The sequence below is a fragment of the Chiloscyllium punctatum genome, chromosome 7 (genome assembly GCF_047496795.1).
Source record: "Chiloscyllium punctatum isolate Juve2018m chromosome 7, sChiPun1.3, whole genome shotgun sequence".
Lineage (NCBI taxonomy): Eukaryota > Metazoa > Chordata > Chondrichthyes > Orectolobiformes > Hemiscylliidae > Chiloscyllium > Chiloscyllium punctatum.
Window position 1 is genome coordinate 79100211 of NC_092745.1, and position 17906 is coordinate 79118116.

At 39.8% G+C, this 17906-nt stretch overlaps 1 protein-coding gene across 1 annotated transcript in view; it reads right to left on the minus strand.

The window, feature by feature from the left end:
* Positions 1-12478, minus strand: part of ankrd13c (ankyrin repeat domain 13C) — a 99826-nt gene extending 87348 nt beyond the window's left edge. Inside the window, exons 1-2 of the mRNA XM_072574166.1 lie at positions 11771-12478; positions 536-577 (exon numbers count right to left, since the gene is read on the minus strand). Of these exons, the coding sequence (XP_072430267.1) occupies positions 536-577; positions 11771-12059 (331 nt within the window). The 5' untranslated portion in view covers positions 12060-12478. The remainder of the gene's footprint in view (positions 1-535; positions 578-11770) is intronic.
* Between the last annotated feature and the right edge of the window lie 5428 nt (positions 12479-17906).

Consider the following 17906-nt stretch of genomic DNA (forward strand, 5'->3'; position numbering starts at 1 on the left):
AGTGTGTGTCTCTTTGTGCCCACCCCCCCAAAACAAAAAAGTAGTTTCTAAATAAAATGCATTCCAATTGGATTCTGGCCAAGTTGTAAGTCTTTTTATGAACCAAAAAAAAGTCTTGTCATTATTATACAGTAAATTTCTGTACACAGTAATACAGCAACCAATTTGATTTGAAGAAAGTCAGATAAAAATCATATTCCACTAAATGTCATTACACTTCTATATCAAATTAAAAACCTAAATACATTAATTCTCTAAGGAGAAGTAAATGAAAACTAAATTCAATTTAGATTTTAACTACTTTGGCTCAAGCCTTCAAGAAACAAACAGTCTACAGATACTTCAATTCTAAGTTTTTAGATTTTAAAAGATCTTTCAATATGCAATTGAATGATCAACACAATTATACATCTGACAGTATTTTAGGTTTGCGTGAATCTACCTTGCTTGGAAATACTCTTTAATAATTACGTGATCAACTAGAGCAGAGTGTACTTAATGGGATATTTAAAGGTACCAGGAAAAAAAAACTCACCTTTGTGCCCTAACATCACAGCAAGGTGCAACGGTGTGTTTCCTAGAAAACAAAAGTATTCATAATCACATGTCGATAATGTCAGTTATTTTGCATGCATAAGTTTACAAAATCAAAATGTCTAATTACGCCAGAACCACTCCAAATTTATTTTCATACTTTTCCATTAAAAAAAGGCTCGATACAGAAGAACAGGAGCTTAATTGTATTTATCTATCCTAATGTTTTAGATTTCCAATCCACATGTATAGCATTGTCTATCAAGACCTGCAGGTTATTTTGTCCTACTAATAGTCAATAAAAGTTTAGGTTCCTGTGCCAAACCAAAGCACATAGCTATAGTATAGTGGGGAACAATGAAAATGATTTTAAAAAAAAAAAGGGGCGTTTAAGACCAAGCAAGATGTTAGTTTATTACATGAATGGCAAAGCTGATACTGCACGAAAGCGTAAGAAAGTCATAAGTATAATTTAAAAGTTGAAGTGTTGGACAAAAACACCTTGCCAGATTTCTAGTAAAACAATTTGTGAAACAAAGATTAAGGGGAACAAAAGTTAAGGAGTGAACTGTAAGGCAAGGACTCAGACTGAAGCAAGAGAGGAAACTTGTGGTGGTCTGAACTTATTCATTATCTAACATTGTTTTCTGACCAGTGATGTAAATAATAGGAGCTAAAGATAATTATGGAAATTGTAGCTTCGAGTCATGGTTCATGATCCCTGAACTCTACAGGCAATTTAGCATTGCCAATTCACCTAACCTGTACATCTTTGAACCGTGGGAGGAAACCAGAGCACCCGGAAGAAACCCACACAGACACCAGGAGAATGTGCAAACTCCACACAGATAGTCGCCCAAGGCTGGAATTGAACCCAGGTCCTTAGCATTATGATACAGCAGTGCTAACCTCTCAGCTATCCTTGATCCAAACAATACAGACATTGAAACTATTTCTACTGGAACAGCGATACCCAGAATATTTTAATGGAAGGAATTTTGATAGATTAAAAGGAGTAAAATTGGGAGTGCTATTCTGTGGAGGTAAGATAAACGCTGAAAACAAGGGGAAGCAATGGCCTTAAGTATTAGTGGATGATGATTAAGCCAGAGACCCAAATGTTCCGAGAACCTAGATTCAAATCCTGCCATAGAAGATGGTGGGATTTAAACTCAAAAAAATCTAGAGAATTGAAAGTCTGACAATGACCACTGTCGATGGTCAGAAAAATACATCTATTCTCTAGTGTCCTTTAGTCTCGCTTACATGCGTCTTAGACCCACAGCAATGTGGTTGATTCTAAATTCATTCATGATATGAGGACAATTAACTACTTTACGAAATAGCCAAATTTGTTGTAATTCCCATCCATGGCCCTAATTTCTGGCTGACTGGTGCACAGGAAGGCAGGCAATTTAAAGGACCTCCTTGGGCACAGATTTTACGTAATAAAGGAACTGATAAGAGTTGTGAAAGTGATTAAATCGATCCTAAGTCTCAATGTTGATGGAGTGTGAGCATGTAATGCCCACCAGTACATTTTAGGCCTTCCACAAATAGGTCTTAAAAACAAGAGCATGGTTGCAACACCTAGATTTGATTTGTTTTTAAAAAAAATAATTCAAAGCTTGCAATGCACACTTATTTGGATAAATAAAGCTCATTTCTTAATTTTACTCAATGTCACCCTAAATTCCAATAAAGGTAAACAACCAATACGGGAGAACAGTCAGGCAGCATCTACAGAGAAAGAAAGCTAATACTTAGAGTCTAGATGACCTGCAGAAGTGTAAAGTGTAAATTGCTAAGTGCTGTGAAGAGTCATCTAGAGACGCAGTTAGCTTGCTCACACTCTATGGATGCTACTTGACTCTGATCTTCAGCATTTTTTTGTTGTTTTCAGTACAGATTCCAGAATCTGCAGTAATTTGCTCCTCCAATAAAAGAATTGGAAACTGAACTTGCACAGTAGTAATGCAATGCAAAAAATTGTATTTATCACTATTGCTTAAAGCACATAAATCGATTCAATTTCTTTCTAACTAGTGCAACAGTTTGAATTATAATGGGATTACTGCTGGAACCTTAATACTCTAAAGCAACTAGAGATCATGAATCACTAAAAGTTGGATTTGCAGGTACAACAGAATCAGGAAGGCAAATGGCTTTCAGTGCTAGAGGGATTGAATTTAAGAGCAGGGAGGTTCTGTTGCAATTGTACAAGGTGAGGTCACACCTAGAGTATTGTATGTAGTTCTGGTCTCCTGACTTGAGCAAGGATATTCTGACTTGAGGCAGTGCAGAGAAGATTCACCAGGTTATAGAATTGTAGGGATGTACAGCATGGAAACAGACCCTTTGGTCCAACTAGTCCATGCTGACCAGTTACCCTAACCTAATTTAGTCCCATTTGCCAGCATCTGTCCCATATCCCCCTCAACCCTTCCTATTCATATACCCATCCAGATGCCTTTTAAATGCTGCAATTTTACGAGCCTCCACCACTTCCTCTGGCAGCTCATTTCATACATGCACCACCCTTTGTGTGAAAACATTGCCCCTTACATCCCTTTTCAAGTTTTCCCACCCCTCACCCTAAACCTGCGCCATTCTAGTTCTGGACTCTTTCCCCCCCCCCCCCAAAACCTGGGGAAAAGACCTTGCCTATGTACCCTATCCATGCCCCTTATGATTTTATAAACCTCTATAAAAAGATCACCTCAGCCTCTCTCAATAGCTCAAGTCCTCCAACCCTGGAAATATTCTTGAAAGGGTTCAGAAAGATTTGCAAATTTTGCAACATCCTCCTGATAGAAAAGAGACCAGATTTGCAAACAATACTCTAAAAATGGCCGAACCAACATCCTGTACAGCCGCAACATGACCTCCAAAGCTCCTGTAACTCAATGCTCTGACCAATAAAGAAAAGCATACTAAATGCCTTCTCCACTATCCTAGCTACCTGCGATTCTACTTTCAAGGAACTATGAACCTGCACTCCAAGGTCTCTGTTCAACAACACTCCCTCAGACTTTAACATTAAGATGGACAAGTGCTGTCCTGATTTGCTTTTCCAAAATGTAGCACCTCACATTTAGCCAAATTAAACTCCATCTTCCACTCCTCAGCCCACTGGCCCATCTAATCAAGATCCCGTTGTAATCCAAGGTTCCTTCTTCGCTATCCACTACACCTCCATTTTGGTGTCATCTACAAACTTACTAACTGTACCTCTTATGCTCGCATCCAAATTATTTTTATATGGAAGAGTAGCAACAGAGTCACTACCAACCCTAGAAGCACACCACTGGTCACTGGCCTCCAGTCTGAATGCCAATATTCCACCATCACAGTCTGTCTTCTACCTTCAAGCCAGTTCTGTGCCCAAATAGCTAGTCCTGTCCTCATGAGAAATTCCAGAGATGAGGGGTTACCCTACAAGGAGAAGTTGAGTCACCTGTCATCTGGGATGGTACTTTGGGGGGGGGGGGGGGGGGGGAAGAAAGAGAGGAAAAAAGAATTTACGACAGATGAGGAGGAACTTTTTTTTTTCCCCCAGAGCGTGGTGTATCTTTAGAATTCTCTGCACAAGGAAGCAGTAGAGGCAGCTTCATTAAATATATTCGAGACATAGTTGAATGGTTTTTTTGCATGGTAGATGAATTAACAGTTTTGGAGACAATGCAGGGAGGAGCAGCGAGATGGATAGGTAGATCAGCCATGATCTTAAAAGTCTGCTCTGCTGTTCAACAGGCCAAATACCCTACTTCTGCTATTATTACTAAGATACTATCAAATATATGGTAACTAAATTTGCTGACAAATTTATTTTTTTTCAAGCTCCTCTTTATACCAAAAATCAGTAGAAAACTAAGGATTAAGTAAGATGGCAAAAATTGTTAGAGCAATCTGGTGTGGGAAAATGTGAACTTGTCCACTTCAGCAGTAATACACTAAAACAGAAGAATAAAGCCTCTAAACTAGGGATCTGGGTGTCTTGCTACCAGTCAAAAAGTGTAGTAGGCAGGTAAAGTGATTAGTGAGGCAAATAAACTGTTACATATTTCAAGGGAAATGGAATAAAAGTTATATATTTTACTGCAGCTGCTTATGGCCTTGGTGAGACCACAACACAAGTATTAAGCAGAGTATGGTCTCCTTATTTGAAAAAGGAAAGGAAATCTAATTTTATTGCAAGCACTTGAAAGATTATGCACTGGACTCATTCTTGGAATGATAATCTACCTTATTTAGAACAGTGAACATAAGAACCAGGAGCAGGAGTAGGCCATCTGGCCTTTCGAGCCTGCTCCACCATTCAATAATCTTTTGGTGGCCTCAGTTCCACTTAGCCACCCTCACACCATAACCTTTCATTCCTTTACTGTTCAAAGAATTCATTCAACAAGGAATCCTTAACCACTTCACTGGGCAGGGAATTTCAGATTCATAACCCATTGGGCAAAGACGCTCCTCAATTCAGTCCTAAGTCTCCTCCTCTTTTTTTTTCCCCCCCACCCCCCGCCCCAGCTCTACTCTCTTGTTCTAGTTTCACCTGCCAGTGGAAACAACCTCTCTACTTCTATCTTATCCTGGTATTCCTCCCAAAAACTACATCCCTCTGCAAACCTGGCTCTACTACTCATCTTAGTATGATCTGCAAACTTTGACACAGAACACATGGGTCCCAACTCCAAATCATCTAAGCACAGAAGTTGAGAATGAGAGATTTCCACGATCCTAATGTTGCTTGATTAAACAAATCACAGGACTCTTCTGGGGAAATGATCATAATTTTAATCAGTTGTAGGAATGAAGTGCGAGAATGAGAGGACTCTCTTCAGATGAAAAAAGACTGTTTAAGAAAGGTGGGGAGGCTGACTCTTATATTTTAAGCCTGAGCTAGATAGATTATTGACGGACAAGGGAATCAAGGGTTATGGGATGGGAAAGACAGGAAATAAAGTCAATACAATCAGGTAAAGCATGCTATTATCAAGCAGAACAAACACAAAAGGATTAACTTTCTTCAACTTAACATGAATATGTAGCTTCAGTTATCTTCAAGTGTTCACCACAAACGCTCAGCCTGAAGTTAATTTCTCCTCTTGTTCAACATTTACGTACAATGTAAGGTTCTTCTATGATCTGGGGTGCACTTCTAAATTCGATGTATTCGCATGATCATAATTTTAATCTCCAATCTTTGCACAAACACCACTGCACTTGTTAGCTCCAGGCTCAACTATTCAAAACTTTCTCTTGGCATTTCCTCCACTTCAAAGCTTCAAACTGTATTTTGGTTAAATTGGAGTTTCTTGGATACATCCATTATTTCTATCCCTGCAGGCCACTAAAATAGTTTTTAAAATGGATTTCAAATCCCTTCATGGGCTTAACGTATCACACCTTTCAACATGGTTTTTTTTAAAATTCTGCCCCTTGGGACAATCTACTTTTCTTCTATCCTAAGGGCAGCTTTCATGAACCTCTTTTCTGCTGTACAATTCTTTCACAGCTCCTTCTTATTGAGGAAAGCTCAAAGCATTATTTGTAATTGAGCTTTCAATTATTCTTCCAATTCCTCTCCTAGAGAAAGAAAAATGAGCATTAAAATAAATTGCATAAAAGTTTTGCAGTAGGAGTACCAGGAAACAGCCTTAAAAAAAGGGAAGAATCTCTACATAGGATTTCAAAATAATTATTTAATGTTGTTTTAAAACTTTAAAGCTCAATAAGACTTGACTAGATTTAACAATTAGAGGGATCTAGTCCAGAAGTTGGCAACTTGTTCTACTATTAGAAGTCTATTTTGGGCAAAAATAGATGGAAATAAATTTAGGACAAGAATTCCAAACACCTGAGAAAGATGTACATAGTCAATGGGGTTACAACACCATGATACAATTTTTCTTTTCTCTATTTCAATACAGACACCACCACCAAAAGGATAAAACAAATAGTTGCAGTCAAGGTAGAGAAGGGCTTCAAGAATACAACAAAATCTGCTGAAGATCAGGATACTTCAAATTGAACAAAAGCAAGCAATTTGATATCTAATGTTGGCTGACTTTTCAGGGAAAAAACAACCTCAAAAACATGAACTAGTAACCAATGGTTACATTTAAAATAGATATAAAAAAATCTTCCACTTTGCTTGGAAGACAGTATATGAACTATACCATTGTTTCTCAAAGTTAAAAAATCACAACACCACGTTATAGTCCAACAGGTTTAATTGGAAGCACACTAGCTTTCAGAGCGTCACTCCATCAGGTGGTAGTGGAGGGCTCAATCCTAACAGAATTTATAGCAAAAATCCAGTGTGATGTAACTGAAATTATACATTGAAAATTTGATTCTGTTAAGCCTTTCATCTGTTCGAATACAGTGATAGTTTCACTACTTTCATGTGTAAATCACAAAACCTTTTTTTAAAAAAGGTTGCATCCTCAGGTTAGCTGTTTAACAATGGTGATAGCCAGACAATATGTTGAAGGTGTTGGCCCCCTGTGCTCTGTCTATGCCATGCAAAGTACAAATTCACCCCACAAAATAAATGTGTGCGTGTCTGTCTGGGTTGAGGGTGTGAGAGAGGGTGAGAGCCACTGAAGCGTCCCCCAACTGGGAGGGAACACCCCTGTTTGTTGTGTAGTGCCCTCCATTGCACTATACACACACACACACACACACACACACACACCCTCAGACTTAAGACACTGTATTCACGACACACTCACACACAACCCCCAATTCAGACAGACAAAGACCCACATGCGCACACATTTTGTGGGGTGAATTTGTACTTGCAGGGTTACATTGTACTTTGCTCAAAAACTGCATACATTCATGTAAAACTCTGAGCTCACTTGTTAAATTAGAATCAATCTAAACATCATGGCATAGACAGAAAACAGGGGCCAACACCTTCAACATATTGTCTAGCTATCACCATTGTTAACAGCTAACCGGAGGATGCAACCTTTTTAAAAAGGTTTAGTTTCACTTCTTTCATGTGTAAATCACTATCACTGTATTCAAACAGATGAAAGGCTTAACAGACAATCAATTTTTTAAAATGTATAATTTCAGTTACATCACACTGCAAATTTTTGCTATAAATTCTGTTAGGATTGAGCCCTCCACTACCACCTGATGGAGTGACGCTCCAAAAGCTAGTGTGCTTCCAATTAAACCTGTTGGACTATAACCTGGTGTTGTGATTTTTTAAACTTTGTACACCCTAGTCTAACACTGGCATCTCCAAATCATTATTTCTCAACCAATCAAGCATTTAACTATCATTGAAAAATATTGAAATAAGATGCAGCTTAAATTCTGATGAGCAATTAAAGTGTCTAGGTTCTACATACAACATACATTAGCAGGCAGACTGCAGCAGTTGAAGGCAGCTCACCACCTCAAGGGCAACTAAGAACAAACAATAAAATGCTAGCCAGCCAGCAACCTCCAACTTCCACAAGTGAATACAAACAGAGGCTGGAGCTGTTTTCCTTGGAGTGTCAGAGGCAGAGAGTGAATTTAGAGATTTATTAAATTCATGGAACAGGGATAGGGTAAATAGACAGCAATTTGCAGGTGTTTGTATATGCCAATTTACCACCTCAATGGTAGTGCCATGGGTTTGGAAAGTGCCACCTAAGCAGCCTTGGTGAATTTCTGCTGAACATCTTGTAGATGATCATCAACATGGTTGTTGAGTAGTATTGGAGGGAGTGGATGTTTGTAGATATCGTGCAAATCAAGCAAACTGCTTTATCCTGGAAAATGTCTAGCTTCTTGAATGTTGTTGGAAGAGCACTCAGACCAGTGATGGTAATAGATTCTCTGAGCGAGAGCTACTTCCTGGCATTTGTGTGGTGCAAATGTCACTTTTTCAGCCCAACCCTAGATACTGTCCAGGTCTTGCAGCATTTCAACACTGACTGCTTCAGTATTGGAGTTGTGCAATGCAATGAACAAATCAGCAAACATCCCCATGACCTTATGATAAAGGGGAGGATATTAATGAAACAGAAGATGGTTGCATCTAGGTCAGTTCATTGAAGGAAGTCCTACAAGACATTCTGGAGCAGAGATGATTGTGGTTGTTGGAAGTCAATCATCTTTTATACTAGGTATGACTTCAACTAGCAGAGACCCCCCCCCACCCCCCACCCCCCAAATTTTTCTTTACCCCAGTTCACTAGGACTTCTTGATACCACACTCAGTCAAATGCAGTCTTAATGTCACAGGCACTCACCTCCCCTCTGGAATTCTGCTCTTATCTCCATGTTTGAACCAAGCTGTAAGGAGGTCAGTTGACAACTCAAACTGAACAACAGTGAGTTGGTGTTGCCTGAGCATTGTCACTTATCCCCTACATCACTTATGCGAGGGCAGTCTGATGGGGCTGAAATTGGCCAAGTTGGATTTTTCCAGTTGTGTGTATGGGTCATACCTCGTCAATTTCACACATTGTTAGGTAGATGCCAGGGTTATAGATGTACCGAAACAGTTTGGCTAGAGGCACAGCAAAACTCTAGAGCTTAACTCTTTTTAGTATAGTTGAAACGTTGCCAGCCTTTGCAGTATCAAGCACCTCCAGTCATTTGAGATCACATGGAGTGATTCTAATTGGCTGAAAACAGACATCCAAAATGCTAAAGATCTCTGGAGGTGGCTGAAATTGATCCTCCACACAGCATTTCTAGTTGAAAATTGTTGTGAATGCTTCAGTCTGATCAAACATGCATCTGTGATGCACAGCTCCGTTATACGCTGGCTACCTGTGGCAGATGACAGTTGCAAAGGTTTCAGCCTCCTCTTTCTGCACTAATATATTGGGCTCCCCAATCATTGAGAGCGAGGGTATTTGTAGAGATCCATCCTGCTGTTTTTTGATTGTCCTCCACCAATCACAGCTCAATAGTGCTGAACTGCAGGACTGAGATCTGAACAAAAAGCTGGTTCTTCCTTGCATGAATTACATCAATACAAGGCAGTAATTCATCACCTTTTTTCTGCAATCAATTAGGCATGTGCAGCAACATACCATGTGAATGAATAAAGAAAGCTTAAAAGATAGTCTGTTGAATTGCAATGAAGCCTAAAAGGTCAAATTGCATTTAGAGATGAGCACACGATCAATGAAAAATGTGTGGTTGGTAAACAAAGACACATCTGAAGATTACGGGGTATACTGGCACTGTGTGGAGAAGGTGAAGGTCTAGGAACAATTTGAGGTGATGCAAAGTGATTACCAAAGTACCAAAACTTTACCCTGACTATGCAAGAGTTTCCATTAACTGGATTGCTCTGAAATACACATCTTGATAGAAAAAAAAAGTGAAAAGCAACAATATAAACTAAGCAATTCAGAACAGAGGAGCCTGGCAGGACAAGTTTAGAAGGGCATCTAAAAGCATATGGAATTGACTTTACAAAAAAGTGAATGATGAATGCAGAAGAGTAGAAAAAGCAAGGAAGTAATGTTAAATTTTGATCAATCAATGGCTAGGTACCAAACAGAGTAGCTCCTGGCCAAGGTGTTGTAAATATACTATATTTTGTAGTAGAAATAGTAGCAAGGCTATCACAGATCACAGAATAGCTTGAAAAGCATTCCTACAATGTGCTGTCAAACATGGAAGCTGTTCACTACTCCACAAGTCTCACTACATAGATATCTCTAAACTGAAATTAAGCAATGCGAAGTTAAGAAATTTACTTGATAGCCACTAAAGACATTGGAAAAAAAGTTTGGTCTTATCCACTGATGCATACGTGAATTTTCTTTGTCACAATAAGACTTAAATACTGCAAAAATATAGTTGGCATATTTAATTTGAAAGAGTCGTCCCAACCCTTCAGGTTTATCACTGAAGATTTCAAAGTTAAAATTTTGGGTTTTTGTATGGATTCATCTCCTCCATTCCATTTTTTCCTCCTCTTTCACATGACTTACCATCAAATTAACGATTCTCACTTTGTGAAACACATTAACAATTCTAACAGATTGGTTAGTAAAATTTTTTTTCTCAAGGGTACTAGCTCTCCTATAGAAGGAACTCATTTAGATGTTCATAAGCTTTTGCACTGAAAATTGAGATTATTAAATGGTCAGCACGTAAACATGTAGCAAATAGCTGATTCAGTGATGAACAGATTGCAAAGGCTGACTTTGCAACATTATGGCCTTTTTAAGTAGGTGTACAGAAAGTTTACTAAAATGATTGACCAGAATAAATAGATATCAGATCTACGGAGAGGCTAAAGAAACAAAATTTGCAGTCGTTTCAGCAAGTGAGGTTGGGGTAGAGATTTAGGGATGTTTAAAACCCTAGTTTTAATGGTTTCTCCTTATGTACTTTGTTTTCTGATTCTCAGATCATTGGAAACAGCTTTAAAGTAACTAGTATAAGAAAGAGGAAAGACAAGGTGACTTTAAATTTATTAGGTCATGGAGCAGAACACAGCCTAGAAAGATGGCAAAAAAACTATTGATACATAGCTTCCAGAAACTCAACTTTACAAGTACTTTAATTTCAAGTCTGTAAATGTTTCTGGATTCAGACTAAGAAAAGTTCTTTTGAAAAGCTGTCAGTGAATTGTCTCATTTTATTTTGTTGAAATATTAAACACTTCAAGTGAGCTTTACCAGTAATAAAATATTTCAATATATCTGAATGAAAACAGCAGGAATATCCACTAAAAACTAGGTCATCTGGGTGGTTAAAATACATTTGTGAATTCTCACAGTTGCTCTTAGCTTTTGTGTGTATTTACAAAGCAAAGTGTTTAAAACTTGAACCAAATCTCCTTTACAGTTTTGCTAACACAATACAGGCTTATCTGTCACAGCGTACTGTTAGTGGATCTGTACAAAAAGTAAGCACGAAAAATTTACGTTCGATGACTATAAAAACCACAGCCGTTACTCCAAAGTTCTTAAAGATTTAAGCACAAGACCAGGTTCCTAAACAGATTCTGTATTTTCCTCACGCAGGAAGAAATGTTTGGTCAACCTTATATCATAAATTTAAGCTGAAATCTGGGCATAGGAAGTGATAAAAGGAGGAAAGATATAGTCATTATTGCCTAATTTAGTTTGTAAGAGAACAGATTTCGTAATATCCAAGAATGCATATTTACTCAACTTCAGTTTGCAAATCAATGCTTGGAGCAACTGGTATCTCAACAGCCCCGAGATTATTGTAACAAAAAAAAACTTACCGTGGAGATCTTTTTGAGCTATATTGTGTGTCCTTATCGATGACGATAATCTACGGATATCGCCTTTAAAGACGCACTCATGGACTGGGAAATCCTCATTTCTAGTCGTGGACGCCTCCGTGGTCAAAGTCGGGCTCTTGATCAATTTGTGATTCGTAAAGAGCTTAGCCCGGTTTTTAGTCCTTGCCGCCTCGTCGTCCTGTTCAGCCCCAGCCTCCTCTTTGAATAGCCTGTGATCTCTACGCACCGAACGGCCGTTGGAAATCCTTTCCGCTTTCTCTCCTGTCATGACGACGAGAGAAACAGTAAAAGGGACGGCGGCAGTACAGCTGCCGCGGACCTCGCAGAGATTCGGAGGTTAAAGGGCGCACTCTCAGCTGCTTTTCCGCCGCGACGACCACACAACGACATGTAGAGCAGTCAAACGCGGGGCTCGGAGGCTGCGGTAACATAGGAAAGAAAAACAGTGGCCTGGAGGGGTGGGGACGGCACCGAGAGCCAGAAGGAACACAGGAATCACTTGGCAGACTCACTGCGAGGAAAGAAAAGCGATACCAAAGATGACTTCAAAGCAAAATAAATAGGAGCAGGTTTTAAAAAAATATAGAACGGCCACTGTTCACCAGCGCCACTATCCAGTTTCGCAAACTCTTCAATCTACACTCAAGACAAACCCGCCATTTTTCTTCCCTCACTCCCTCCGTTAAATCTCGCGAGGTTTTGCGCGGCCGTCAATTTTATCGCGATCTTTCCCAAGTCCCGATTGTCGCGTGGCGTGGTCACTATGACAACCAAGGCAACGACGTGTTTGCTCCTCTCCCCTACCCTGGGAAAGGCTTGAGGTCACGTGTTTAGAAATGCTCTGTGTATCATACAAAATAACAGATAACAAAACCCCCACACCCACATAGAGTTAACGGCAGGAGAAAAGCGAAATAGGCGACGAACGCTGCGTTTTACCCAGACAATGCCAACTGTTTCCAACGCTAAAGGACATGTTCACACTGGGATGCTGGTGTTGGGATGGGAAGCGATGAGGTGTGACTACACTGAAACACACACACGGCGATAGTTAACTGGAATTTAACGCAGAGGCGAAGGAACAGAGTTCACTGAATTCCTCGGACCGTCAGTGGTCTTCACAAAATCCTACTAAATGATCTCGGGTGCATAAGACTACGTGTTGAGGGACGCGCTGAAGCTTGGGGCAGCTGCCGCCAAGGCGCGGTGGGGAAAGACCCCCGTGTAAGATCGGCCTGCCTAAAGAAGAACAGGGGGCCCATACAGACGTTTTTTTGGGCTCTGCTGATGCCTCAGCCAAATATATGTATATGTACAAGATTGAAAAATGCACAGGATTGTAAAGGACAAGGATAAAGTCGAATCTGTGTTTGTAAATGTGGACATATGTATGGCATGATCCAATGTACAGACCATCAAATCATTTTATGAATAAAGTATATTTTTGAAATAAAAAAAAATAAATGCTTTGAATTTAAGTTTTACGCATTCAATGATCGGCAAATGTGGGATTTAAGACGATCAACTATACTACACGTTGGTCAACTGTACTACATCTCTGAATGTTCCTGATGAAGGGCTCTTGCCCGAAACGTCCATTCTCCTGCTCCTCGGATGCTGCCTGACCTGCTGCGCTTTTCCAGCACCACACTCTTGACTCTGATCTCCAGCATCTGCAGTCCTCTCTTTCTCCTGAATATTTCACACTCTGCTAAATCAGTTCCTAAATCATCCTGGAAAATGCCTTTGCTTTTTCTTATTCTAATTCTGTTAACGCTATCTTTGCCATTTTGGACGTTGATATGCTTTTCCCATGTATTCTTCACTACTTCATTTCTGTAACAGGCGGGAGTGACAATTTTTAAAAAATCATTGACGGGACATCAGCCTTCATTGGCTTTTGCCCGAAACGTCGATTTCGAAGCTACTTGGATGCTGCCTGAACTGCTGTGCTCTTCCAGCACCACTAATCCAGCATCAGCCTTCATTGCCCTTCACTACTTGCCTAGAGGCCAATTAAGAGTCAACCACATTGCTGTGGGTCTGGAGTCTCATATAAGCCAGACCAGGTAAAAATGGCAGATTTCCTTCTCTGGAGGATTTTAGTATAACCATGATGGATTTTTCTGACAACCAACAATGGTTTGATGGTCATCAGTAAATTCTTAATTCCAGATTTTTTTGTTGTTTTATCATTCTTAATTACTTTTTCTTTAATTTTCTCAAGCCAGGGACCACTTCCACTTCCCGGAAACACCTGCCAAACATGTGGTCAGGGATACAGCTCTTGCATCAGGCGCATCAACAACACAAAGACCAACAGAATCCATGACCAATGACACAGAATTTCTGACGTGGACAATCATACTTGTTAGTGAGTGATTGCCAATGATGACAATGACACATGATGGATATGAGCAATCAGACATACCTGCAACAAAAACAGAAATTGATAGAGAAACTCAGCACGTCCAGCAGCATTTGTGGGAAGAAAGCAAGGTTAACATTTCAGGACCATTAACTCTTGTTTGGAACTGTTGCTAGCTAGTTAAAACTGGTATTTATGCTGAAGCCAAAGTGGTGGCGGACAGAGTTGAGTAGATAGGTGGAGATGGAGCCCAGAGAGAGATATGAAAGGGGTAGGTAACAAGAAGATTGCAGATAGCAAGCCAGGATAGTAGAAAAGATAAATAAGGGATAATAAGAGCCAAGCATGAGAAAATGAGCTGAATGAAACCCATAAAATGTGGTATGTAGGAATGGGTGACTGCTAAAAGCAACCCATTTCATACCAGGACCAGGTCTAGGCTAGGTTAAAAAAAATGAAAGGATGGAATCAGGCTGTAAGGTTATTGAACTCTGAGTCCTCAAGGATGTTGGGTCCCCAAGCAGAAAATGAGATGTTGTGCTTTGAGCTTGCACTGAAGCTTGCTGGAATAATGCAGGCATGCAACAGAAACATTGAAATGGAAACAAGATGGTATGTTGAAGTGGAAAGCATCTGGAAGCATGGTCATTTTTGAGGATATCTGCAGACACAAGCACAATTGGAGAAGGTATTCCTAAACTGCAAGCTGCTTATTAGCAATATGTGCGCTCACCAACTGCACAGTCCTTAGATCTAGAGGTAAGACATAGAGGTCCACAGCAATCCAACAATGGAAATGGAACAACAGTGGATACCACAGCAATAATAAAAACACCATTGCCCTGGAAAAGAACATCATGCAAATAAAAGCTAAAACCATGCGTGTATAATGTTAAAAGACCACCACCATTTAAAGACTACATGTGCAAGGCATATGAAAAGACTGACATGAATAATTATGTTTTTTAATTCATTCATTGCATGTGGATATATCTGAATATACAGCATTTATTAACCATCCCTAATTGTCCAGAGTGCAGTTAGAGTCAACCACATCGCTGTGTACATGGAGTCATATGTAGGCCAGACGAGGTGAAGACAGCAGCTTCCTTCCTTAAAGGACATGAGTGAACCAGATGGATTTTTCCCTGACAGTTGTCAATAGTTTCATGGTCATCATGAGACTCTTAGTTTTATATTTTTATTGAATTCAAACCTCACCATCAGCCCTGGTGAGATTTGAACCCAGGTTGCCAGAACATTATCTGGGTCTCTAGATTAATAGTCTAGCAATAATGCTGCTAGCCTAATATCTCCCTCTGCTATCACATGAGAAAAGCTATGTGTATATTAAATAATATGGGTAATTCAAATATACATGATAAAGCATGCTATGCTTTGTTTGAAAACTGGGATGTTTGGGGTAGAAATGCAGTTTGTACCAATGTACTTCTTGACTTGCTCTAGTGATGTGACATCTAGTATGAGACACATTTATTGGAGGCAGCCATCTTACAAGCATTTCAGTAAAAGCTTAATAAAAATTAGACAATTAATCTGTGAACAAAGAATGCAGTTCTCACATTTCTGTGCACTCCTCCACACATCAACACTCTCTTTCCAAGTCAGTCTGTTTATTGTTAAATTTACAATACAATAACAAGGTGAATTAATGTTTTTTTCAGTTTCCACCTTCTTCTTTGCCTATTTTCTTTGTTCTTCAACATTCTTTCCTTACAAAAGTTTTTATCATTTTCTAAAGATGATGCTTTTTAATTTAATCAATTGACCTTGGTAACTGCCTTCCAAACTATTGTTAACCTCGAACATTTTCTCTACTGCTTCACAAAATACATCCTCTTCTGAGCCCTAGTCTTCTGATTTCTTCTCTTTAACCCTAGCCTTCTGATTCATTATTGATTCTTTTCAGAAGAAATTTTACTTGACTTTGTCTTTGCTTGTCAAGGATGTAATGAATTCAGTACCTTCTCAGATCATCAGGTACCATCAATTGGGAACTATAGAACTTTGGTTGTTGTACTTAAAACCAGGAGTTGACGATGCACTGCTTTCATCTCAAACTGAACTTAACTAGGGCAGAACGTATAAAGTTAATGGTAGGACCCTGGAGAGTGTTGTCAAACCAAGACACCTTGGAGTGTAGTTACATAGTTCCTTGAAAGTGCAGTCACAGGTAGACAAGGTGATGAAGAAGGCATTTAGCACACTTGCCCTCATTGGTCAGAACACTGTATATAGAAGTTGGGACATTATGTTGCAGCTCTACAGACATTTGTCAGGCCACTTTTAGAATACTGCATAGAAGTCTGGTAGGAAGGATGTTGTTAAACTTGAGTGTGCAGAAAAGGTTACAAGGATGTTGCCAGGACTGGAAGGTTTGAGTTATAGGGAGAGGCTGTATAGGCTCAGGCTTTTTTCCCGGAGTGTCGGAGGCTGAGGGGTAACCTTGGAGGTTTATAAAATGGTGAGGGGCATGGCTCGGTAATAGTCAAGATCTTTTCCTCAGAGTAGAGGAGTCCAAAACTAAAGGGCTTTAAGGTTAGAGGGAAAAGATTTAAAAGGAACCAATGGGGCATCTTTTTCATGCAGAGGATGGTGCGTGTATGGAATGAGCTGCCAGAGGAAGTGGTGGAGGCTGGTACAATTAACATTTAAAAAGCATCTGGATGAGTATATGAAAAGGAAGGGTTTTGAAGGATATGGCCAAATTTTGACAAATGGGACTAGGTCAGACTGAGATGTCTGGTTCATGCAGACAAGTTGGAGCAAAGGATTTGTTTCCATGCTGTATAACTCTCCCCTCAGACAACCCCACTCAGGTCAGATGTACATCGCACTGGCCATCCCGCTCCACTCAGACCTCCAGCCCGCTTCACTTCATGCCTCCAGCCACTCTGATGCCCCGAAATTGTGCTAGTTTTGAGATGTTTCTTGAAAGCTATGTTCCATGTATCTGCATAATGCTGAATGTAAAATGTGCTGTAATTCAGTCAGTTGGGCAAGTGTTGAGGGTGAACCTTTTAAAGATGTTTTATAAAATATTCTTTCACATATTTAAGTGTGATAAGACTGTTGATTAATATATTTGAAATGGGTTTGTCACAAAAATAAACGTTTTAAACAATATCTAGTCCACATCTAGAGTTCTGCTTTTGATAATTAGAGTCATAGAGATGTACAGCACAGAAACAGACCTTTCGGTCCAACCCGTCCATGCTGATCAGATATCCCAACCCAATCTAGTCCCACCTGCCAGCACCTGTCCACATCCCTCCAAACCCTTCCTATTCATATACCCATCCAAATGCCTTTTAAACGTTGCAATTGTACTAGCCTCTACCACTTCCTCTGGCAGCTGATTCCAAACACTTACCACCCTCTGCATGAAATCGTTGCCCCTGAGGCATCTTTTATATCTTTCCCCTCTCACCCTAAACCTATGCTGTCTAGTTGTGGACTCCCCCACCCCAGGGAAAAGACTTTGTCTATTTATCCTATTCATGCCCATCATGATTTTTGTAAACCTCTATAAGGTCACCCCTCAGCCTCCAACGCTCCAGGGAAAACAACCCTCACCTATTCAATATCTCCCTATAGGTCAAATCCTCCAACCCTGGCAACATGCTTGTAAATCTTTTCTGAATACTTTAAAGTTTCACAACATCTTTCTGATAGGAGAGAGACCAGAATTGCATGCAATATTCCAACAGTGGCCTAACCAATGTC